The following is a 24699-nucleotide window of genomic DNA, read 5'->3' as shown; positions in this document are numbered from 1 at the left end:
AGAGATCCATTTTCTATCTGTAATTGCCTCATAAACAGTCCTGATATTTGAAAGGGAAATGGACTTAATCATTTCTTATAATCGGTTTTGGTGGTTGACGCCCAACATAAACCACGTGGACTAACTAGTTGTCCAGATATCATTTATCACAGGTGTATTAGGTTCAACACAAACCAAGAAAGAAATTCAGTTAGGCACTCAATCAAAGATTGGAGCAAGACATGTAGTGTGCTGAAATTTGGCGCACCGGACAGTGTCCGGTGCGCCAGCCCAGGCAGCCAGCAACAGCCACTCTCGGGTTTCATCCAGGCGCGCTCCACTATAATTCACCGGACTGTCCGGTGTGCCACCGTACTGTCCGGTGAGCCAGCGGAGCAACAGCTCCATGCGCGCCAACTGTCGACTGCGCAGAGTCTACAGTAGTGAACAGTGCCGGGCAGAACTCAGAGGTCACCGGACTGTCCGGTACAGCAAAAAGACAAACGTCTCCAACGGTCAACTGCTCCAAACCCTAACGGACGCGCTGACGTGGCGCGCATCGGACAGTGAACAGTGACTGTCTGGTGCGCCCATCGCTAGAAACGGCTAGAAAGTGGTTGGGGGCTATAAATACCCTCCAACCACCTCATTCAAAGCCATCCAAGCATTCTGAGTTTCTCATTCATTGCAAGAGCAAAGTGCAACACTTCAAGACACAATCAAAGCAATCAATCCACTCAAAGTTCCCAAAATCAACGCTAGTGCCTAAGGGCTTGTGAGAGGATCATTTGTGTTCTTTTGTTGCTCTTGTCGCTTGGATTGCGTTTCTTCCTTTCTCATTCCTTTTCTAAGTGCTTGTAAAGCTAAGCAATAGACACCAAGAGTGTGGTGGTCCTTGCGGAGTCTTAGTGACCCGTTTGATTAAGGAGAAGGCTCACTCGGTCTTAGTGACCGTTTCAGAGAGAGGGAAAGGGTTGAAATAGACCCGACCTTTGTGGCCTCCTCAACGGGGGACTAGGTTCTTTGGTACCGAACCTCGGTAAAACAAATCATCGTGTCCACTTGTGTGATTTCCATTTGATTTGTTTGCCCTCTTTCCTGTCTCTAATGTTTCCTTGCCAATATTGATTTGAGTTTGCTTCCAAACGTCATTCGCATCATTTGAGCAACTCGTGGCAAAAGAAACATTCTTTCGCACTCGGATTTAATTCTAACGCTAAGCCCGGCCCTAGTGTGTGTTTAAGTTTATAAATTTCAGGTTTCGCCTATTCACCCCCCCCCATAGGTGACTTTCAATTGGTATCAGAGTCAGTGCTTCATTAAGAGTCTAACCAACTCGAAGTGATATCTGGAGATCATGACCGGCGAGAAGCCCGCGGGCTCGGGAAAGACTCTCAAGGGAGTCCGGCAACAAGTAAAAGCAGGAATCATCTTCCTCTATCAAGTCACATAGGAGGGGTGACAAGAAGAAAAGGAAGATGAAGAAGGTGGTCTACTACGAGACCGACTCTTCAACACCCTCCACATCCGACACCGAGTCGTCCACTACTTCTAAGCGCCATGAGCGCAAGAAGTATAGTAAGATGCCCCTACGCTATCCCCGTATTTCCAAGCGCGCTCCTCTACTTTCCGTTCCCTTAGGCAAACTACCCTATTTTGATGGTGAAGATTATTGTATGTGGAGTGATAAGGCATCATCTAACCTCACTGTAAAGCCCAAAATTTGTATAAGGAAAAAAATAGTGGAAATGACTTTCAAATAAACTTCAAATTCAAAATAATGTTTTCTTTAAAGAGAACAATATGTGTGTGGCATGATTAAAAGTGTTTGCTTAAAAAAATCAGTAATATATATATATATAATAATATTGCATCTCATATTAGTATTTCTTTTTCTTGTGCATCTATTTTTGGAAACCTGAATTCAAAACTTAAAAGTTAAAACTGAAACAGAAAAAAAAGAGAAAAAAAAGACTCCAACTCGCGCTTTGGGCCTAATCCTCCAGCGACAGCCCATTCCTTTTCTCCCTGTCGGCCCATTCCCTCACCCGTGTCCACGCCCATCGCGTTATGTCCCTGACTCGTGGGACCGACCGGTCAGCTCTATCCTCTCCGCCTGCGTCCACGCAATATTGTTGCATGTGCAACAAACTTCCCCGTGATGACCGGAGTTCGAATCGCCAGCGGTACTCTTCGCCCGTGGCCATATAAACCGGAGTTTTCCCCTCATCCAATCGGGCATCGTGCGCCGTGTTACCCGGGTTCGCCCTAGATCTTCGGTTCGTGCGGGGCTCCGCCTTGTGAGTCGCCGGGATCTCGGGTGGACTCCACCTTCCATATCGATGCTACGGATAAATACCCAGGGTCGTGGACCCTCCTTGACCGAAAGAGCATGTAGACCCGTAGATCCTGAGGGAAGTGGCGCCACCATGGCCTTGTGTTCACCAGTGTCGCTCGCTTGTGAGAACTCATGGCGGCGTACCCACATGGCTCCGTGGGCAGCGCACTCCACTGCCGTGCGCAGGTTGGATGCATGCCCAGGACGTTCGCTCAAGCACTGAGAACACGCGAATGTGGCGGCCATGCGCGGAAGTCGACTGGTGTGGGTGAAATTGCTCCCTGGACTCCTACAGAGTCGTTGTTCCGCCATCCGCCGTGGGCAAGGCCCACTCTGCTCTGATCGATGGTATGCTACCAACCCTTGTGTTTGTACTCATCGTCTCTGCGTGTAGCGTCGCTCGAATGGTTGTTTGGGGCCCTCAGAGTGGTTTGGGCACTCGCCGGCGATGTCCGCCGCCGCGGCATACGCTCTGGCACCGCCGGCGTAGGCTTAGGTAGAAGGCCTCCTGGCCGTTGGATCGGTTGGGGGCGTCTAGGATTAGATCGGGATGGCGGTAGGATATTGATCGCAGATCCGCGAAGCAACGGTTTAGATTAGATCACGTATACCCCTTCGTCCACATAGAATCTCGTGCACCGTTTCATTGAATCGAAGAAGTTAATCGGGGTCGTTGGGATCTGATCCTACGGCGGTAGCGCGCCCGTACCCCTTCATCCGCTCATTTTGCGAATGAGACCCTATTCTTTTACCAAATAAACCCGCAGTCCGTCCTAATGGTAACCTGTGTCTTAGTTATTTTTGCGCATGGGCCCCTACACTTCTTGAGAATTGACGCGCAATCCAGGAAATAGAGAAAACAGAGAAATAATTATAGAAATTGGTTTTTAATATAAAAATAATTCCAGAAACTTATTTAATTGTTGTGACTAGCTGTGAGGTCACGTGTCACCTGAAGATCATCCTGGTACCTGGAATCTCAAGTCCTAGGCAAGTTGTGCCCTTGACCACTTTTATTACCCAATAATGTTCTTGAATATCACTTATCCATACACAGGTTTAATTTTGATGGGACCCAATAGGTCACCCTAGAGTAGTTATCATTTTTAACTTGTTCACCCCTGAATCATTTGAGTAGTTTTGCTATTGCTTTATATGGTTTTGGGTTAATATTTCATTATATCCATGTTCCAATTATTCTGTTATTTTATTTATGTTCATGTCAAGATCATTATCTTTAATTAGAACATGGAGCTTAACTTGAGAAACATGTGCCACCACAAGGGTAGAATGGGACGCCCTTGGCTGACTAATTAGGAAAGCTAGTGGAAGACTACCTTACCCGAAAGGGGCAAGGGCAGTAGGGGAGTAGGCATGCAAGGAGGTTCTCGGGTTGATTTTGCTGAGATGGCGGTCAGACAAGGGATTTTTGCAATTGCTCTTCCCAGAAACTGTAGCGGGTTTTCGGAAGCTAGTGGAACTTTGTAAGGGCCTCGTTGTGTTACCCTGTCTCGCTTCCTTGGTAGAGCTGTATGGGACTCATGGCCCCTTGGCAGATGGGTAACATGACTTGTGGGTACAGGGTACAACCTCTGAAGAGTGTAAAACTGGTATACGCTAGCTCACGGTCAAGAGCAGCTCCGGACTCTCGCATGATTAAATTAACTTGACCGGGGAGGGAAAGACCGCCCTCCTGGTATTATATTAAGAAGAGACCGAAACATGGTCCCGGCCGAGAAAATCCCCGAACCCTGGCCCCTCATCACTAGCGGGCCGTCACCGCCCACTCTGCAACAGCCCAGCTGGAGGGTGACGCGCAGTACGTAACCCAAGAGCGGGCGGGGCACAACGAGGGGATTTTTTTAACCAAGCCAGAAATTCGCCCCCGAGGGGATCGAACCCAGGACCTGGAGGTGCTACTCGGAAGTCTTAACCATTATGCTACAGGCCCTTTCGCCTCGCATGATTAAATTATGGAACTAAATTCAATTTGTCATTTGCATTGCATGGTATTATTTATTAATTTTGTTCTATTCTTATTATGGATTGGTATTTACTTACATTTAGTAACTGCTAATAAAATTTGACCAACTTATTAAAAGCAATGCTCATCTTTAACCCCTATTGTTGATCAGCCTTGCACATCACATGAACTCTCACCTTTGATGAGTTCATGCACATTATTCCCCACAACTTGTTGAGCGATGAACATGTGTGAGCTCACCCTTGCTGTCTCACACCCCCCCACAGGATGAGGCGCATGGAGGTTGCTGCGATGTGTTCGTGAGAGGTCTAGGTCGTCGTCTCCCACTCAACTTTGGGTTGTTGGATCTTTGTCTCCTTACGATGTAATTATTTATTTATTTTGTACAGAACTCCAATTGTATAATAAAGTTGTGACATTCGTTTCTGTACCATGATTCATCATATGTGTGAGAATTGGTTTCAGCACACCTGGTGATTATGTTCGCGCCCAGGTCCCTAAAACACGGGTGTGACACTCACTCCACGAAAGCATATGGGACTGTCATGGGCATCATAGGGAGCGAGAGGCAACAACCAGGCTGGGATAAGGCTAGAGAATAAGATTGAGATGAGAGAATTGTGGAGAGTTGGTTAGCAGCAGATAAGTCCAAGAAAGTAGGAGTTAGTTGAGAGTTTGTAGGAGAAGTTGGTTAGCCATAGGGCTATTTATAAGCCGCATGGCAGCAGGGAATAAATCAAGCAAGATCATTATCAAACCAATCTCTCTCCCTTGCAATGGCCCTCTCAAGCGCCTAGGGCTGCTACCCTAGAACCAAGCCTGCGGCAGAGGAGTATAACCTCGCCGGAGAAGACAGCTATCCCCATGGTATCAGCTCCAGGTTATCCTCACCACCACCAGCCGCCGCAACGCCCTCCCACCCGCCCTCTCCAACTCCAGATGCATTCACTCGGCTCGAAGAGAGTTTTGGCCGTCTCGCAGAGAAGTGGGATCAGTTCGTTGTGATGTTCCACCGCTACAAGGAAAAGACAGAGAAGGAACTCCAAGCAGCGGTGCGGCTTCAGGCGGCAGCGCGAGGGTTCCTGGCACGCCGCCAGGTACAGTCCCTTCGTGGGGAGAAGCACCTTGCTGTGGCCTCCAGGGCCACCCCATGGTCGTCATCACATGAGCAGGCCGTGGTGCGCCTGCAAGCCACAGTGCGCGGCTTCCTTGTTAGGCGGGCGGTGCGGAAGCTGCACTTGCTGATCAGCTCATCGCTGCACCAACTCGCAGCCTGCGCGCCCAACCACCAGGTCTCGTCTATACTTTTTGAACCCCCTGCAGAAGTTGAGATCTGGGTATGCAGCCCCCCCTACACGGCCCAAGAGGGTCGTCTCCTTCATTCGGGCAACTACCTTGGTGCTGGACAGACCCAACATAAGAACGGGTCGGTTCCTCCTTCACCTTTCATCCAACGTGAAGTCCGCAGTTCAGCTCTTCCCTTGGGATCCAGGAGGACAGGAGGACATAGCTGCAGTTAAAATTTATATTTTAGTTCCACAATTATTTTGTATTTTCGTCTTAAATAATAAAGGTAAGCCGAGATGTAAAAGGCTTAACCTTAAGTCGTGTCAGGTAAGTCTATGGCAGCTCGAGGACGAGCTGGTCCTCAAGGGAGGGGGAGATGTCATGGGCATCATAGGGAGCGAGAGGCAACAGCCAGGCTGGGATAAGGCTAGAGAATAAGATTGAGATGAGAGAATTGTGGAGAGTTGGTTAGCAGCAGATAAGTCCAAGAAAGTAGGAGTTAGTTGAGAGTTTGTAGGAGAAGTTGGTTAGCCATAGGGCTATTTATAAGCCGCATGGCAGCAGGGAATAAATCAAGCAAGATCATTATCAAACCAATCTCTCTCCCTTGCAATGACCCTCTCAAGCGCCTAGGGCTGCTACCCTAGAACCAAGCCTGCGGCAGAGGGGTATAACCTCGCCGGAGAAGACAGCTATCCCCATGGACCGAAGGTCCATGACAGGGACATTATTGAATTTGGAGCGCAGGTACCACAGGTGGGAGATGAGGACTATGACTCGGACGAGGCCGCCCAAATTAGGTACCTCAACTCACAAACAACTTCTATACTCCTCGCCTCCTTGTGTCGAGAGGAGTATAACAAAGTGCAAGGGTTGAAGAACGCCAAAGAAATTTGGGATGTCCTCAAAACGGCGCACGAAGGGGACGAGGTGACCAAGATCACCAAGCGGGAGACGATCGAGGGAGAGCTCGGTCGATTCGTCCTCAACAAAGGAGAAGAGCCGCAAGCTATGTACAACCGGCTCAAAACAATGGTGAATCAAGTGCGCAACTTCGGGAGCACAAAATGGGATGACCATGAAATGGTCAAGGTTATTCTTAGATACCTCGTATTTCGTAATCCTACTCAAGTTCAATTAATACGTGGTGATCCTAGATATAAGTAGATGTCTCCCGAGGAAGTGATTAGCAAGTTTGTGAACTTTGAACTTATGATCAAATACTCCAAACATATTATCAACTTGGAGCAAGGTGCCACCTCTACATCCGAGGTGCAACCCGTTGCATTCAAAGCAACGGAAGAAAAGGAGTCTACACCAAGTAGGCTTCCAATCGACGCCTCCAAGCTCGACAACGAGGAGGTGGCGCTCATCATCAAGAGATTTCGCCAAATACTCAAGCAAAGGAGGGGGAAGGACTACAAGCCCCGCTCCAAAAGGGTGTGCTACCGGTGTGGTAAGTCCGGTCACTTTATAGCTAAATGTCCATATTCTAGTGAAAGAGACAGGGACGAAGACAAGAAGGGGAATAAGAAGATGGAGAAGAAGTACTACAAGAAGAAAGGCGGCGAGGCGCACATGGGGCGAGAGTGGGACTCCGACGAGAGCTCCACCGACTCCTCCGATGAGAACGTCGTCAACAAGGGACTTCTCTTCCCCAACGTCAGCCACAAGTGTCTCATGGCTAAGGACGGCAAGAAGAAGGTATACTCTAGAGCCACCCCTAAATATACTACATCCGATGATGAGGGTAGCTCTAGTGTTAATGAAGATGATTTAATTTCTCTCTTTGCCAATCTTAATATGGGCCAAAAGAAAAATATAAATGAATTAATAGAGATCATTAACGAGAAGGATGATCTCTTGGAATGCCAATAGGACTTGCTCGTTAAGGAGAACAAAAAATTTGTTAAGTTAAAAAATGCTTATGCTCTAGAAGTAGAAAAATGTGAAAACTTATCTAAGGAGCTTAGCATGTGCAATGATTCAATTTCTAGTCTTAGAATTGAGAATGATAATTTAATTGCTAAGATTGATAAATTGAATGATTGCAAAGCATCTACATCTACTGTTGAACATGTTGCTATTTGCACTAGATGTATAAATGTTAATATTGAAGCTATTGATGATCACTTTGCCATGATTAAACAACAAAATGATCACATAGCTACATTGAACGCTAAAATTGCCGAGCATGAGCTAGAAAATGAAAAATTTAAATTTGCTAAAAGCATGCTCTATAATGGGAGACGCCCTGGCATTAAGGATGGGATTGGTTTCCAACAAGGGACCAAAACAACACCAAACTTAATACCTCTAAGAAATTGTCTAATTTTGTAAACGGCAAGGCTCCCATGGTTCAGGATAGAGAGGGTTACATTTTATATCCTGCAAACTATCCTGAGCATAAAATTATGAAAGTTCGTGCTAGGAAACCTCATACTATGTTTCATCATGCTTTTATGTATAAAAATGAGGCTTCTAGTTCTAGTCATACCACTCATATCAAAATGCATAAAAAGAAAATTCCTAATGCATCAAATGAGAATAACATTTCATTTAAAACTTTTGATGCTTCTTATATGCTTACTAACAAATCAGGCAAAGTAGTTGCCAAATATGTTGGGGGCAAACACAAGAGTCCCAAGACTTGTGTTTGGGTACCCAAGGTGCTTGTTTCTAATGTCAAAGGACCCAAGACCGTTTTAGTACCTAAGAACAAGGCACAAACTTGTTTTGTAGGTTTATGCATCCGGTGGATCAAGTTGGATAATCGATAGCGGGTGCACAAACCACATGACAGGGGAGAAAAGGATGTTCTACTCATATGAGAAAAATAAAGATCCCCAACGAGCTATCACATTCGGAGATGGAAAACAAGGTTTGGTTAAAGGTTTGGGTAAAATTGCTATATCCCCTGACCATTCCATTTCCAATGTTTTTCTTGTAGATTTTTTAGATTACAATTTGCTTTCTGTTTCTCAATTATGCAAAATGGGCTACAACTGTCTCTTTACTGATATAGGTGTTATTGTATTTAGAAGAAGTGATGATTCAATAGAATTTAAGTGAGTGTTAGATGGTCAGCTATATTTAGTTTATTTTAATGATAACCAAGCTGAACTAGACACTTGTTTAATTGCTAAGACTAACATGGGTTGGCTCTGGCATCGCCGACTTGCTCATGTTGGAATTAAGAATCTTCACAAGCTTCTAAATGGAGAGCACATTTTAGGACTAACCAATGTTCATTTTGAGAAAGACAGAATTTGTAGCACATGCCAAGCAGGAAAGCAAGTTGGAGTCCATCATCCACACAAGAACATCATGACGACTGACAGGCCGCTTGAGCTACTCCACATGGACCTATTCGGCCCGATCGCTTATATAAGCATCGGCGGGAGTAAGTATTGTCTAATAATTGTGGATGATTATTCTCGCTTCACTTGGGTATTCTTTTTGCAGGAAAAATCTCAAACCCAAGAGACTTTAAAGAGATTCTTGAGACGGGCTTAAAATGAGTTCGAATTGAGGATCAAAAAGATTAGAAGCGATAATGGGACGGAGTTAAAGAATTCACAAATCGAAGGCTTTTTATTAGGTTATGACTTAAACACAAGGGGGCATATAGAGTCTTCAACAAGTCCACTGGATTAGTTGAAGTTTCTTGTGACATTGGATCCTCTTTTCCTTCTACTTAATATAATGATGCGCAGTTCTCCTGCGCTTTCGAGAAAAAAAAAGACATTGTGTTTGATGAGACTAATGGCTCCCAAGTGGAGCAAGTTGATCTTGATGAACTAGATGATGAAGAGGCTCCATGCATCGCACTAAGGAACATGTCCATTGGGGATGTGTGTCCTAAGGAATCCGAAGAGCCCACGCAAGCACAAGATCAACCGTCATCTTCCATACAAGCATCTCCAACTACCCAAGATGAGTATCAGGCTCAATAAGATGAAAATAAATATCAAGACGATGAGCCACCTCAAGAGGAGGACATTGATCGAGGGGGAGATGAAGATAACCAAGATAAGGAAGATGATCAAGAAATTTAGGATCAAAAACCGCCACACCCAAGAGTCCACCAAGCAATTCAAAGAGATCACCCCGTCAACTCCATACTCGGTGACATTCACAAGGGGGTAACCACTAGATCTCGAGTTGCACATTTTTGTGAGCATTACTCTTTTGTGTCCTCTATTGAGCCATACAGGGTGGAGGATGCACTAAGAGATCCGGATTGGCTGATGGCAATGCAAGAGGAGCTCAACAACTTCACGAGGAATGAGGTATGTCATTTAGTTCCACGTCCTGACCAAAATGTTGTAGGTACCAAGTGGATATTCTGCAACAAGTAAGATGAGCATGGTATGGTGACAAGGAACAAAGCCCGACTTGTTGCAAAAGGTTATTCACAAGTCGAAGGTTTAGATTTCGATGAAACCTATGCACCCGTAGCTAGGCTTGAATCAATTCGTATATTACTTGCCTATGCTACTTACCATGGCTTCAAGCTTTATCAAATGGACGTGAAGAGTGTCTTCCTCAATGGCCCTATCAAGTAAGAGGTCTATGTTGAGCAACCTCCCGACTTTGAAGATAGTGAGTACCCTAACTATGTGTACAAGCTCTCAAAGAGGCTTTATGGGCTCAAGCAAGCCCCAAGAGCATGGTATGAATGCCTGCGAGATTTTCTTATCACTAATGGCTTCAAAGTCGGAAAGGCCGATCCTACTCTCTTCACTAAAACTATTGCAAAAGACTTGTTTATATGCCAAATCTATGTTGATGATATTATATTTGGGTCTACTAACAAGTCATCTTGTGAAGAGTTTAGTAGGACCATGATACAAAAATTCGAGATGTCTATGATGGGGGAGTTAAAGTATTTCCTTGGATTTCAAATCAAGCAACTCCAAGAGGGCACCTTCATCAGCCAAACTAAGTACATTCAAGACATACTTAAAAAGTTTGGAATGAAGAATGGCAAACTCATCAAGACACCCATGGGAACAAATGGGCATCTCGACCTCGACACGGGAGGTAAATCCGTAGATTAAAAGGTATAACGGTCGATGATAGGTTCGTTACTCTACTTATGTGCATCTCGACCGGATATTATGCTTTTTGTATGCATGTGTGCAAGGTTTCAGGCAAATCCTAAGGAAGTTCACCTTAGGACCGTAAAAAGAATCATGAGATATCTAGTTTACACTCCTAAGTTTGGGCTTTGGTACCCAAGTGATCCACATTTGATTTAATTGGATATTCCGATGCTGATTATACAGGGTGTAAAATTGGTAGAAAAAACACATCTGAGACTTGTCAGTTTCTAGGAAGATCGCTAGTGTCATGGGCTTCAAAGAAACAAAACTCCGTAACTCTTTCAACCGCCGAAGTCGAGTACATTGTCGCAGGTCATTGTTGTGCGCAATTACTTTGGATGAGTCAAACCCTTAGAGACTATGGCTACAAATTGAGCAAAGTCTCTCTCCTATGTGATAATGAGAGTGCAATCCGCATGGCGGATAATCCCGTTAAACACAGCCGCACTAAGCACATAGACATCCGGTATCACTTTTTAATAGATCACCAACAAAAGGGGATATCGAAATAGCTTATGTGAGCACACACAACCAATTAGCCGATATCTTTACAAAGCCATTAGATGAGAAGACCTTTAGCAAACTTAAAATGAGCTAAATATACTTAATTCTCGGAACTTTGATTGAAACATTGCACACATTGTTAATTTATATACCTTTGATCATGTCTCTTTCATTTGGTACAAATGCATATTTTTTATTCTTCTTGTGCCAATGCTAAGACTATTTTGCTTTCAAGTGTATTTCTATCTTTCGGCAAAGAAAAGACTTCCACTCCAACTCGGACGATAGCACTTATCCTTTGCCGCTACTCAAAAACTCTCAATTGGTATAACCCTTCACTCATATTTCTTTTATCAATGCGGAGAAAGTATTAGGAGAAAGTGTCGAGGGCTCTCAAGTTCTCCGTTTTTGGCGATTAATTACAAAGGGAAAAAGTATTAAGCCCAAAGCAAAAGGACTGCGCCACCATTTCAAAAAAATTCACAAATGCTTATTTCAATTAGTATTTGAGTTTATTTCAATTGGTATCTTATTAGTATGAAAATTTTCAATTAGTATCCATTTCAAAAAAAAAAGGGAAATTCATTTCAAAAACCCTCTTTAAAGCTAAGGGGAGAATTCATTCAGGGGGAGCTTTTATTTAGTCAAAGGAAAAGCATTTAAAAAGGGGGAGGAATTTCAAATCTCAAAAATGCTTCTTGCAATCATATTTCTATACCTTTGACTATTTGCAAAAGACTTTGAAAAGATTTTTCCAAAAGAATTGCAAAAATAAACAAGTGGTGCAAATGTGGTTCAAAATGTTAAATAAGAGAAAAGCAATCCATTCATATGCATAAAGCCTTTCATTGGTTTAATTCCAAGTAACCTATGCACAACTATTTCAATTGCAAACTAGCTACATTTCTATACTTCATATTTGCTTTGGTTAGTGTTGGCATCAATCACCAAAAAGGGGGAGATTGAAAGGAAATAGACTTAATCATTTCCTATAATCGATTTTGGTGGTTGACGCCCAACACAAACCACGTGAACTAACTAGTTTGTCTAAATATCATTTATCACAGGTGCATTAGGTTCAGCACAAACCAAGAAAGAAATTCAGTTAGGAACTCAATCAAAGATTGGAGCAAGACTTGGAGTGTGCTAAAATTTGGCGCACCGGACAGTGTCCGGTGCGCCAGCCCAGGCAGCCAGCAAACCAGCCACTCTCGGGTTTCATCCAGGCGTGCTCCACTATAATTCACCGGACTGTCAGGTGTGCCACCGGACTGTCCGGTGAGCCAGCGGAGCAACGGCTCCCTGCGCGCCAACGGTCGACTGCGCAGAGTCTACAGTAGTGAACAGTGACGCACAGAAGTCAGAGGTCACCGGATTGTCCGATGTAGCACCGGACTGTCCGGTGCAGCAAAAAGACAAACGTCTCCAACGGTCAACTGCTCCAAACCCTAACGGACGTGCTGACGTGGCGCGCACCGGACAGTGAACAGTGACTGTCCGGTGCGTCCATCGCCAGCAACGGCTAGGAAGTGGTTGGGGGCTATAAATACCCCCCAACCACCTCAAGCCATCCAAGCTTCTGAGTTTCTCATTCATTGCAAGAGCAAAGTGCAACACTCCAAGACACAATCAAAGCAATCAATCCACTCAAAGTTCCCAAAATCAACGCTAGTGCCTAAGGGCTTGTGAGAGGATCATTTGTGTTCTTTTGTTGCTCTTGTCGATTGGATTGTCTTTCTTCATTTCTCATTCCTTTTCTAAGTGCTTGTGAAGCTAAGCAAGAGACACCAAGAGTGTGGTGGTTCTTGCGGGGTCTTAGTGACCCGTTTGATTAAGGAGAAGGCTCACTCGGTCTTAGTGACCGTTTCAGAAAGAGGGAAAGGGTTGAAATAGACCCAACCTTTGTGGCCTCCTCAACGGAGACTAGGTTCTTTGGAACCGAACCTCGGTAAAACAAATCATCGTGTCCACTTGTGTGATTTCCATTTGATTTGTTTGCCCTCTTTCCTCTCTCTAATGTTTCCTTGCCAATATTGATTTGAGTTTGCTCCCAAACGTCATCCGCATCATTTGAGCAACTCGTGGCAAGAGAAACGTTCTTTCGCACTCGGATTTAATTCTAACGCTAACCCCGGCCCTAGTGTGTGTTCAAGTTTATAAATTTCAGGTTTCGCCTATTCAACCCCCCCCCCCTCTAGGTGACTTTCACTATTGACAATCCTCTTGGGTATAATATTATACAAAGTTGGAGTTGGAGCAAGGTATTTAATTCGCTTACCATTTAACCATTTATCCTTCCAAAACTTTGTATTGGTGCCATCTCCCACCTCAGTAATGACCACCTCCATGAAGAAAGCTCTAGCTTTTCCAGGAACTTTTATGTGGAGATCGGACCAAGGGCGTGTGGGATCAGTCTTTTGCAGCCAGAGCCATCACATTCGAAGGGCCCAACATAATTCTGGAAAACTAGATATGCCAAGTCCACCAAGCTGCAGTGGTCGGCAAACTCGACCCCAGGCTACAAGACAATGACCTCCTCTTGCCTCCTTTCGGCCCCTCCAAAGAAAACCCCTGCGTATTTTATCAATAGCATCCAGACCCCATTTTGGAATGTCAACTGCCATGGCAAGGTACACCATCATACTTGTGAGAACATGCTGAACCTGCACTCTCCTCCCAGCTCTAGTCATGAGATCTGCCTTCCAATTGGGGAGCTGATCAGCAATCTTCTCAACAATTGGTTAGAACTGATGACAAATTGAAAGGAAATATGGTTTGGGGAATAGTAGATTGATTATAGAGGTACAAGAGTGTACAATATATAGACAAGGATCGTTTAAAGTTTAAAAAAAGCACCCAATCAATGAAGATTCTTGTCTAATGTATGATCAACTACCATAAACGCCAAGGTAGATATGGCAGGCCTGATAAGCACATACGACAGCCTGCCATGTTTGTTGGTCGAGTGACCAGCTCGACCTAGGGGTTCGACCAGGCGACTATTGATGATTAGTCGACGACGACTAGGTCGACTAATCGACCTCTAGTCGACCCTGATCATCCACTAGTCTTCCTGTCCATCCAGGACATATATATAGTATATAAAGAGTAAACATGACATGAATTCTGTAATACTGATTTAAGAGAAGATATTTGTTCATCCAACTGAAAACAGTAGCTCCACAATGACCCTAAAGTAATGCAGGTGTTCAAAACAGCAAAGAAACACTTACTACCACTCTACCAATGACCTAAAGAAGATCTTCGTCGAACTGAAATTCATCAACAAGTAATGAACAGAGATTGAGAATTTCAGACCATGGACAGGTAATCAACAGAGGTTTTGAAGAACAAGATGGACAGATAATATCAGGGTTCAGACTTCAGAGAATTTCAGACCATGGACAGGTAATGAACAGAGGTTTTGAAAAACAAGATGGACAGATAATATCAGGGTTCAGACTTCAGACCAACCTCCAGACGATGAACTCATGCACGCGCATGTGAACTAGACCCGCTGTGCACCGGTGAACTGGAGCCGCCAACGATCAGGATGAAGCCACGCGCCGGTGAACTGGAGACGCCGGCGATCAAGTGGCAGCCGCGCGCCGGTTTGCCGTGGAGAGGTGGAATGAGAACAACGAGAAGCAAAAGGGAAGAGATTGAGACGACGGGAATCGAGATGTTTTGGAAACATTCTGTCAGGCGTCAGGGAAGGTTCTATGGGGCGTTTCACCTCCTTGCAGCTGGGCCGCCCGCCAGAAAAAAGCCCATGAAAATTTGAGGCGCGCCGGACCCTGGTCAGTCATGATCTCTTGATCGAGCGACTAATCATAGCTAGTCGGCGACTCGAACGACCAGGGCGATCAGGTGTCCTAATCGGGTCACCTGCCCAGATCGGCCACCCAAAACCGATCAGCCAACTAATCGCGATTAATCGGATGACTTGAAAACACAGGCAGCCTGAACCCAATCTAACACGCCATTGTCATCCGTCTTATTGTGTTGCCCTTCGACGACTGTGGTGGCGTGGGGAACATGGTGCCAAGGGGTGGGGAGGAGAGTAGCCATGGCACGACAGAGGAGGCCGCCGCGTAAACGCAGCATGGTGGAGGGCCAGTGTGCTAGGGCAGCGGAAGAGGGGGAAGCCAAGGTGAAACATGGACTCGTGATACCATGAAAGGAGATATGGCTTGGGGTATAGTAGCTTGATTATATAGGTACAAGTGGTGTACAATATATAGACAAGGATCATCTAAGGTTTATAGAAAACACCCAATCAATAGAGATCCTTGCCTAATCTATGATCGACTACCATAAACGCCAAGACACATATGGCAGGCCTGATCAACCCAATCTAACACATATGGCAGGCCTAATCACCACACATGGCAGGCCTGATCAGCCCAATCTAACACATATGGCAGGCCTAATCACCACACATGGCAGGCCTGATCAGCCCAATCTAACACAAATGTACTTTCCAATGGAGAAACAAATCTCTAGCTTCTCTTTATAATGCTTTCCTTAACTAATAAATTTGTTGTGAAATGGAAAATATGCGGTGCGTTTTTCAATCTCCAGCAAACAGTGTGTGTTTCAATTTCCAACAAGCAGTGTAATTTTGGAGGATGATGATGACATCAAAGGGCCTCTTTGCACACTTTTTATATATATTGGTCACTCTTTGTCAAAATGTATTGTTTTCCTTAGTATACATCAGATCTGAGACACTTGTGTCTCCTTTTAAAATATAAATTTAGAAAAATATTCAGCATAAAAAACATGTATGACAAACTAGTATTGTTTAAACTGTTGATCACTAAAAAACCATGATGAACAAATTATATTTGTGTATTTAATTGTAAGTGGTTTAAGCACATAAGGAAACAAAATACAATAAGGATTACGTAATGTACCACCCATGGAGTGCGGTGATGTCCAAGCAGTACATTCAAGCATTTCCCAGTTTGCCAATCAATTATTTTGACAGTATGGTCACCACTGGGGATAAAGCCAAGTTAGTCTATAAGTCCTTTGGTATTTATAGACCATACATTCAGCAAGTTAATTAACCTACTGTGTAGATGCAAGTACTCTCCCATCTGTACTAAATGCAGCTGCAATAGTTGCCTTCGAAGAAGGCGTGAGAGGGCAATATTTGGGAATCCACCAATGCAAGAACTCTGCTTCAGCCCTGTAAAAGAAGGGTAAAAAAAGATGACAAAATTGAAGTAAAGCAAACAGTTTAAGCCTTTATAAAAACAACTCGTAAATATGCATCTTGTTTTGGTAAGAAAAAAGACCACTTACCAAGAAAGGAGATCATGCTGAGCATAGGTGCCCCAAAATTTCGATTCAATAGGACAAGCATCAAGTCTTGGAGGTTTGGTCCAAAGATTTTTTGCTTGGTTTTTTGTTCGAGGTGAGAGCTCCCGCTGAGCTAATAGACTAAAAATGTTTCTGGTAATAAGATAGGGAAAATGAGGCACACTCAGCAGATGATTGTTGGCATTAACAGTTAAAAAGAAATTGTTTGGTAACAGATATAGTTCATTGGTGCTTTTACAACAAGAACCTCACACAACTTATCTCCACGGGATAAATCATAGGGCTCAAATCACAATTCAGGATTCTAATGTCCTTGAGGTAATGCAACAGAAGTTTCTATGACTCAAAATGCTAGGGATAAAATGATATGTTATCATCAGTTTAACCTTTGCTTTGTTCTTGGTATTGATGTTTCATGTCTAGAAACTGACTCTGGAGTTGAAGCGCGCTTCCAGTCTTGTATCCGACATTCTGCCATCTCAGAAATTTAATAAATCCCACCTAACATGATTTAACAGACCAAACAATATATGGCCGTAAATGTAGTGTTCATTACACTTACCTTAATACAAATTGTAAAAACTGAGAAATTTGCAAAATGATGGGTTTGCCCAAAAAACAACATAGAGGATACTAGCGCAGTTGTCCAAAGCCATGGTTCCTCAGGGCATCATATGGTAAGATATTCTTAGCACATCCAATGGTGACAAAATACCGATTCCTGATTTGGAACAATTATCTCATACGCTAAATGAGTATAACAAAGACTGAGTTAGCACAACAGATTACAGCATACTGCAACAAAAAAAGTGTACGCTGATTATGTAATTTTGTAGTTTTCATCGATGTCATGTGAATGATTTGTATCCATGGCCATGTTACCATGTGCATATGCTCTTCCACATAGACGATAAAATTCAAGGTTCCTTTGTGATCGTTAGGTAGCCAATATGCCATACAGCATATTTCAAACATAATGTCCAGCATGCAATTGATCTGTTCTATCAGAACACATGCTAAGAGAGAGAGATATCTAAATACAGGAAGTATTATTCTCCATCATCCTTGCAAGCCGAAACCAGCAAGCACGACTCCACGATGAACTTACAGATGGGAAAGAAAGCTTTCCGCAACACAAAGGAATGCAAAATACTGGCACCACACGGGACGCGCAGCAAATTGAACAGAACAAATATGCAAGCATCAGCTAATCCTGATTTGGGGAATTCGGAGTGCAGAAGACTCCAATGACGGATCCGGTCGAAGCAGCAAAGCCCACCTACGAGAAAACTAGTCCCCAACGGCCAACGCAATCGGCCACCACCCATACTACTAACCTGCCCCAGGCCAGCCGCCCGACCCCCACCCTTTCTCCCGAAACGAAACCCAAATTGCCTCCGCAGGAGTTCGTCGAGGAAGAGAACGCGAATCGCCACGGTCGGTCACGAACCGCTGCGTAAGATTACCTCCGGTTGCGACTTCCGAGGACGGCAGGTGCCCAGCGACGGTGGCCAGGGACTCGGGCGCAGCAGCCTGGATGAATGAACTGGCGACCTTCGACTAGGGGTGGATGGAGGAGGTGCAACGGCCGCCGCCGGCTGGCCAAGGAAAAACCCTGACGCGCTCGTAACGGCAGGAGGCTGGAGGCAGACAGCAACGGAACAGCGTGGAAAATAGAAGAAAGAGACGAGGAAACTGCGTGCTGACCCGTTTCATGAAATAATGTGTCTGCACGGCACGCACATTTTCCATGGAAAATAGTCATGCCTTTCAGCTTCAAATTTTTTTTTGGCCTATCCAAGGTCCATTTGGAACGTGGAATTTTTTTTCTATTTTCTGTATTTTTTCGAAAATAAATCGATTCCTATAAAATTACTGCATTCTAAATGGGATCTTATTTTTTTAATATATATTGTTATTTTTTCTAAAAAATTGATTTAACTTGACCCGTAAAACTACTTAGGTTTATTTATTCAGGATTATAATATATTCAGATAAATAAGTTAGATTATATACTTTTGGCAAATTATAATCTCAAACAAATAAATCATTAGGATAAGGGCCTGTTTGTTTACCCCAATAGATTATATAATCTGAATTATTTTCGGAGGATTATATAATCTGGATTATATAATTTGGATTATATAATCTGAGTAGTCATGTTTGTTTACCCAGATTATCTGTCGTGTTTCTGTTGGACGGTGGGCTTCTCCGATCCGATAGGCGCAAAAACGATTCGGTAGATTATAATGGCAATGGTGGGTAATTTCTAGGAAACTTGAAAGGGTAGTGGGGAAGTGGGAAAAAATAATCTGAAATAAGCACCTCCTCACTTGCTTATGGATTATCATAATCCAAGGGGTTAGATTATATAATCTGGGCAAATAAGCTAGACTGTTTGTTTGCCTCTTAGGATTATTTAATCCAGATTATATAATCTGGGGGGTAAACAAACAGGCCCTAAAGCTAAAGCTAAAAAAACATTCTACTAACAATACTTGAGCTATGCTAAATAAAACATTAAGACAGAGAAAATAAGTGTTTTAAACCCTGGATGATCCTCTTTATTTGTTTGAGCCTGTACTGGACGTAGGCTCAGTTTACTCACCTAAACTTTTCAATTATTCCACTCTATCTTAGTGTGCATTTTCATTTTTTTTTGTTACGCCATATATAAATTGAGTTCTAGCTAAGTTCATAGTTAATATAAAATGTCATACGTTGAAAACAGATTTTTCAGTTATTTATCAAGGATAGAGAATCTAATGCTAAATTTATCTTACAAATTACATGACAAGTAACCATGAAAGTTTTTATAGATAGCGCATCGTGTCCTCTACCACCACATCAACATTGAACTTGTGTGTATATAAGGAGATTAAAAAAAGACAAAACTCGTTAAGGGTAGATTAGAGTCCTATTTGACATAGTTTATTTCACAGATTTAAGTAAACAGAAGTTGTACCAAACAGAACGTTTTAGCAAATTATTAGTTTAGTTGTTTCTCAGAACGAACTAAAAGCGGGAAAATAAGAAGCTGTTGTTTTTCATCAACTTCTAATATAAATTGCTTTTTCAATAAGTATCAGTTGTGCCAAACACGACAAAGACCAATTGGAACACTTTTGGAGAGTGAAGTGTGATGTTTTTTTATTTATTTCAAAGGACGGACAAAGTGTTGGCTAGAGTAGACAAATCTGACTTTTCTCGCTAAAAATAAGCGTTGATGTACTCTTTAGGTAGTAAATTCGAACCGAAATAGGAGTACTAATTGTGGTCCAACAAATTAATCTTGAACATGACCTTTCACGGTTCAATTGCCGACGTGGCCTCGTTTATGACGACACTCCACATCCACGATTACACTTCGTTCTTTTTTATTTATCGTATTTTAGTGTAAAAATAAATTAGCGGGTGACAAATATTCAAGAATGAAGATAATATTTACTAGTAAATAAGAGTCATTACATCATAGGTGATGTTCAAATACTATAAATGAATAATGTCATTTGGCAAATTTCCTTTTATAATGCTCCGCTTGCATGTCGGTATTGGAGAGCATGGAATCGAATTAGTTTCAATATCAAATCAGCTATGATATTGAAATGAGATGCAATTTCAATTCTATTGTTTAGATGTTATTGTATTGAAGTTTGTAATTAGGTGTCTAATTATACGTAATATAGAGGGATGATACTCTGAATTGGAAGAGATAGTATCTAATTATAGCCCAACACCACGGAATTGGCTCTCTGATTCCAAAACTCAATTCCATGTATAATTAAACAATAGAATTCAGAAAAGTTGATTCCAATTCCTAAATTTGTACACCAATATCTGGTTATTAGTGGAAGGAGGACAAGATGTTATTAACTTATTATGGAGTGGGTCGGACAAGTGTTCAACCAGGTTTTGTACCCCTTGCCGACTGAGTGTAAAACCTAACCATGCTACCATCGTCAGGCCCAAGGGATCCTTCGACAGGCCCAAGGGATCAAAAAGTGTTCCTCCTATGTAGTTTATATCACCAGGAAGATATATTCCAATGGTCTAGGCCTACTAATGGCAAAAAATCCAATCCACGCCCACCTATACCCAAATCTAGTAACTTTGATATTCATCACACACCCACCCAAATATATAAGAAGGATCTATTTTTCGTATATCGCTCCACCACACCGAGAAGAGGTATGTGTACCTCTAGCAATAACAAGAATGGAACCATAGGCTCCTATGCTGGGAGCATTTCGGGGTATAGGTCTAACCACCTCAACTCCCCGTTTCTGGCATGCTATAGTTCTTTTAGTCTCTCGACGACGGGAATGGGAGATGACTGGTAAGCCAGATGCTTCGCGAACCACCGGTACATTTCGTTGCACTTAAATCACCCTCGTTAAGAGGCTCACTCCGATACCATTGATGTCCACTAGCTTTGATAGTAATGGCTGGATCTACTAATACCCCGTCCATTGAGTATAACAAAGCAAACGATGGTATAGCAATGAACAATGGAAAACCCGACCCATCCAATAATATAATTGATCCCAAACCAACCTGTAATTGGGTGGAAACCCATGGAAACTCCGTGGGTTCAGCTTATTGTCTCACAGTGACAACTTTATAGGTAGTTTCAATGACATACAAAAACATAGTCCACAACATACAAAAATAGTGACAATAATATTATACACTGATACAAAAACAAGTTTGGTCGATGAACATTTAGGTCTCGAGAGAATAACAAAAAAACATCTGTTAAAGATCCTTAATAAACAATAATCTTTTTAGCAAGAAACATAAACTAGCAGCAGTGGAAAGAGTCTCTGATCAAGCTCGAAGCTAGCAACAGTGGAAGGCACATCTAGGTAGCATCAGAAGCACACCGAACGACGCATAAATCTCTCTGAAAGTGAAAAGAAAAGAACCATGTGTGAACGATCCCTGGGGTGGTAATGTGTTCACTTCGTACGCAAGAGCGCGCACCAGGGGACAGGGGGCGTCGGCGTCTAAGTGTGAAACTGTCTAATTAGCGTCAGTCGTCAGAAGGGGCCAGGGGAACTCTGTCCGCCGAGGCGAAGACTTAGGGAGAGGGGAGACTCCGGCCGTCGGGGCAGGAAGCAGGATGCGGCCGCCGGTGCACGAGTGAAAACTTGGGGAGTTAAGGTTGGGTTGTGTATGTTAGGACTTGGGACTAAGTTGGGAGTCGACTCGAATACAGTCATACGGTCTACGGATGTGTGAAGATCCATGGAAGCCCATGTCTATGCAAACCCATCTACACCCATATCAACCATTTTGACCCACAATACAAAATAAACCCACCCAACCCAACCCGTTCACAATCAAAACCCATCACAACCAACCAAAACAAACCCATTTCTTAAACCCACCTAAAATACCCGCTTACACCCACCCCGTTTGCAGGCCTACAATGGTCCTACAACCCCTCGAATGTCCGTGTCCGACCTGACAAATAGTGTTGTAAGGAAAATAGACCCTGGGCCATTTGGCTAATTGAGTTTTGGTGTTTGATGATCAACACAATCCGTGAACTAATAAGTTTTCTAGTGTTTGTGTTTGTAGTTCACAAGATGCAAGATTAACTTGGACTAAGGAATTGAGGAAAGCAACACCTCAAAAGAAGTCATTAAAAAGATCCAAGAAAAGTCCAAGTGTTCTGCCTGCGGACTGTTTGTGCATGGAGCACCGGACTGTCCGGTGGCACATCGGACTGTACGGTGCCCACACGCCGGACTGTCCGGTGCACCAGGGAACAGCAGCCCAATGGCTAGTTCCAGGTGGCACCCGGAGAGAAGACCACCAGACTGTCCGGTGTGAGGACCGGACTGTCCAGTGTGGAAAACCTGCGCCGCCAACGATCACCTGCTCTGACAGGACAACGGCTAGGTGCACCGGACAGGCTATAGTGCGCTGTCCGATGCACCACCGGACTGTCCGGTGTGCCACAGAGAAGCAGCAGCTTTTCTCCAACGGCTCTATTTGTGTTGGGGGCTATAAATACACCCCCAACCGGCCATTTCCTAGTGTGGGAGCCCAAGAGACATACCAAGGCATATAGTAGACATTACCAAGTGCTCTTACACCCAAGTGCTTAATAGAATCACTCGGTGATTAGCGTAGGTGATTTGCAAAGTGCTTAGGTTAGTTAGACCGCTTTAGCGCTTGCTCTAGGTGAACCCTAGATTGTTGAGTGAGTTTAGATAAACCTCACAACCCTTCGGCTCTTGCGCGAGCCGTTGTAATTGTACCGAGTGGGGCGAGTGTCTTGCGAGACCGTGACAACTGCGTTTGTGTCACGGCCGCCACCGTGTATCGGAGGGAACGAGGCCCGCGACGCTTCGGTCGGAAGCTCGATAGTGGAGACGACGGGGAGCGTCTGAGAGGAGCCGGAAGCGGAGCACCACTTGCGCGTGGAGAAGGCCCGCGGCTCTCTACGGAGTTACTTGACCGAAGTGCTTGACCCTCGCGTGGGCTTCCCTTTGCGTAGGGACACCAACGAGGATTAGTCGGGACCTTGCGCGGTTCCGGATACCTTGGTAAAAATACCAGCGTCATCCACGAGAGTTTGCTTCTCTACTTTGCTCTTTAAGTTTCCGCATTTATATTAAGCATTTAAGTTTCAATCTTGTAGTCATACTTATTTAGTGTAGATTGAAACTTAGCCATTGTGGTAGAGATAGCAACACTTAGACAAAACCTAGTTTGCACATTCTAGTTTGTCTATTTGCATAGGTTTTGTTCTAGGGATTTAATTGTGGCCTAGTTTAGTAAAAGTTTTAGAAGTCCTAATTCACCCCCCCCTCTTAGGCGTCACCCGTTTCCTACAAGTGTCAAGATAATCTTCTTAGTGCTATACTTAATCATTTGAAACAAGAGATAACAAGGAAATCATGCGGCAATAGGATATTCTTAGAAGGTGAAGGTATCATTGATAAGCCAACGCTACGTTTTGAGATTGTTTACAAGCATTTAAAAAAATGCATGGTACTTGTTAGACTGACATAATAACAATGTCCATGCGCTGCAAACAACACACAATCATATTTAATACTCATAAAAATAAATTTAATATCAAAGTAAACATATAGTTCACATATCATATATTAACTGATAAGAATAAATATTACACTCTATCTTAACCAAAAGTTCAAAAAATGTATGAGTGGTAAAGGAGTGTGACCCCCCCTCTCCTTCAATTAGCGAGGTTAGGTAAGAAGCGGGGCACAATCACATTTGATACCCATAAAAATAAATTTAATATCAAAGGACCATATAGTCCATATATCAGAGATTAAACGAATAATAGCAAATATTACACTTTATCTTAGTTAAAAGACCGAGAAAGGTATGAATTTAAAAGAGACTTGACCCCTTTTTTATAGCTCGCTCGGTCGTTCGTCCTCCTCCATTTAGCGAGGTGGTACTATGTGGAAGCGATGTATTGTGTGTGGCTTTATGTCGTATTGAGCTTGGATGGTTTCACATGACCCATCTGTGCCTATTAGGCCCATTTGTTAGGCGAGAAGCAAGGGAGAGGGGCAAACCTACATACTTTGCACGTGACGTATGACACACGCTGCACGAAACTGGAGCTTTAAAGTAGTAGAGATTAGTGATGTGATATATATTGTATCCTAAACCTAATTAATGACTATTTTAGTTTTTCTCCACCAATATGGTATCATGAGCCTATCGTCTGTCTCTAGTCGCAACTTGAAAGGGAAATGTACCCTTGGGACATTTCTATAAGATTTTGGTGATTAAGTGCTCCACACAAATGCTTTGAGTAATATTTGTGCCGAAGACTTAAGAAGTGCAAATCAAGAGTAAAGGTATGTTTCTAAGACTTAGTACATTGTTTTGGAGACTAATGTATTGTGTCTAAGTGCTAGAAACAGGAAAAGACCAATTTGGAAAAGACTTGGCTGAGCAGCCAAGACTCTGCGCAGTCTGGATGCACCGGATTGTCCGGTGGTGCACCGGACAGTGTCCGGTGCGCCAGGCTGGCGTCTGTCAACTGGCTGCTCTCGGGACTGCGACGACGGTGTACGACTATAAATCACCGGACTGTCCGGTGGTGCACCGGACTGTCCGGTGAGCCAATAGTCGGTCGGGCCAACGGTCGGCCGCGTAATCCGCGCGCGACG

The 24699-nt window shown here is 43.6% G+C and overlaps 1 protein-coding gene and 1 pseudogene across 6 annotated transcripts in view; both read right to left on the bottom strand.

The window, feature by feature from the left end:
• LOC100382568 (Transducin family protein / WD-40 repeat family protein) overlaps positions 1-18260 on the bottom strand; it is a 33630-nt gene extending 15370 nt beyond the window's left edge. For 2 of the 6 annotated variants that reach the window (XM_008670127.3, XM_008670125.4), the window contains exons 1-5: positions 17998-18258; positions 16918-17032; positions 16514-16663; positions 16281-16397; positions 16120-16204 (exon numbers count right to left, since the gene is read on the bottom strand). In XM_008670127.3, coding sequence (XP_008668349.1) covers positions 16120-16204; positions 16281-16397; positions 16514-16663; positions 16918-17009 — 444 coding nt within the window. In that variant the 5' untranslated portion in view covers positions 17010-17032; positions 17998-18258. Of the gene's footprint in view, positions 1-16119; positions 16205-16276; positions 16398-16513; positions 16664-16917; positions 17033-17093; positions 17279-17997 lie in introns of all 6 variants that reach the window. The other 4 variants (XM_023301540.2, XM_008670129.3, XM_008670126.3 and 1 more) reach the window with 4 other exon arrangements.
• Positions 18261-23726: 5466 nt separating this feature from the next.
• On the bottom strand, positions 23727-23901 carry LOC111590969 (uncharacterized; annotated as a pseudogene).
• Positions 23902-24699: the final 798 nt, after the last annotated feature.

This window comes from Zea mays, chromosome 2, assembly GCF_902167145.1.
Source record: "Zea mays cultivar B73 chromosome 2, Zm-B73-REFERENCE-NAM-5.0, whole genome shotgun sequence".
Taxonomy (NCBI): Eukaryota; Viridiplantae; Streptophyta; class Magnoliopsida; order Poales; family Poaceae; genus Zea; species Zea mays.
Note: the sequence above shows the minus strand (reverse complement) of the source record. Positions and strands in the feature narration are given on the sequence as shown.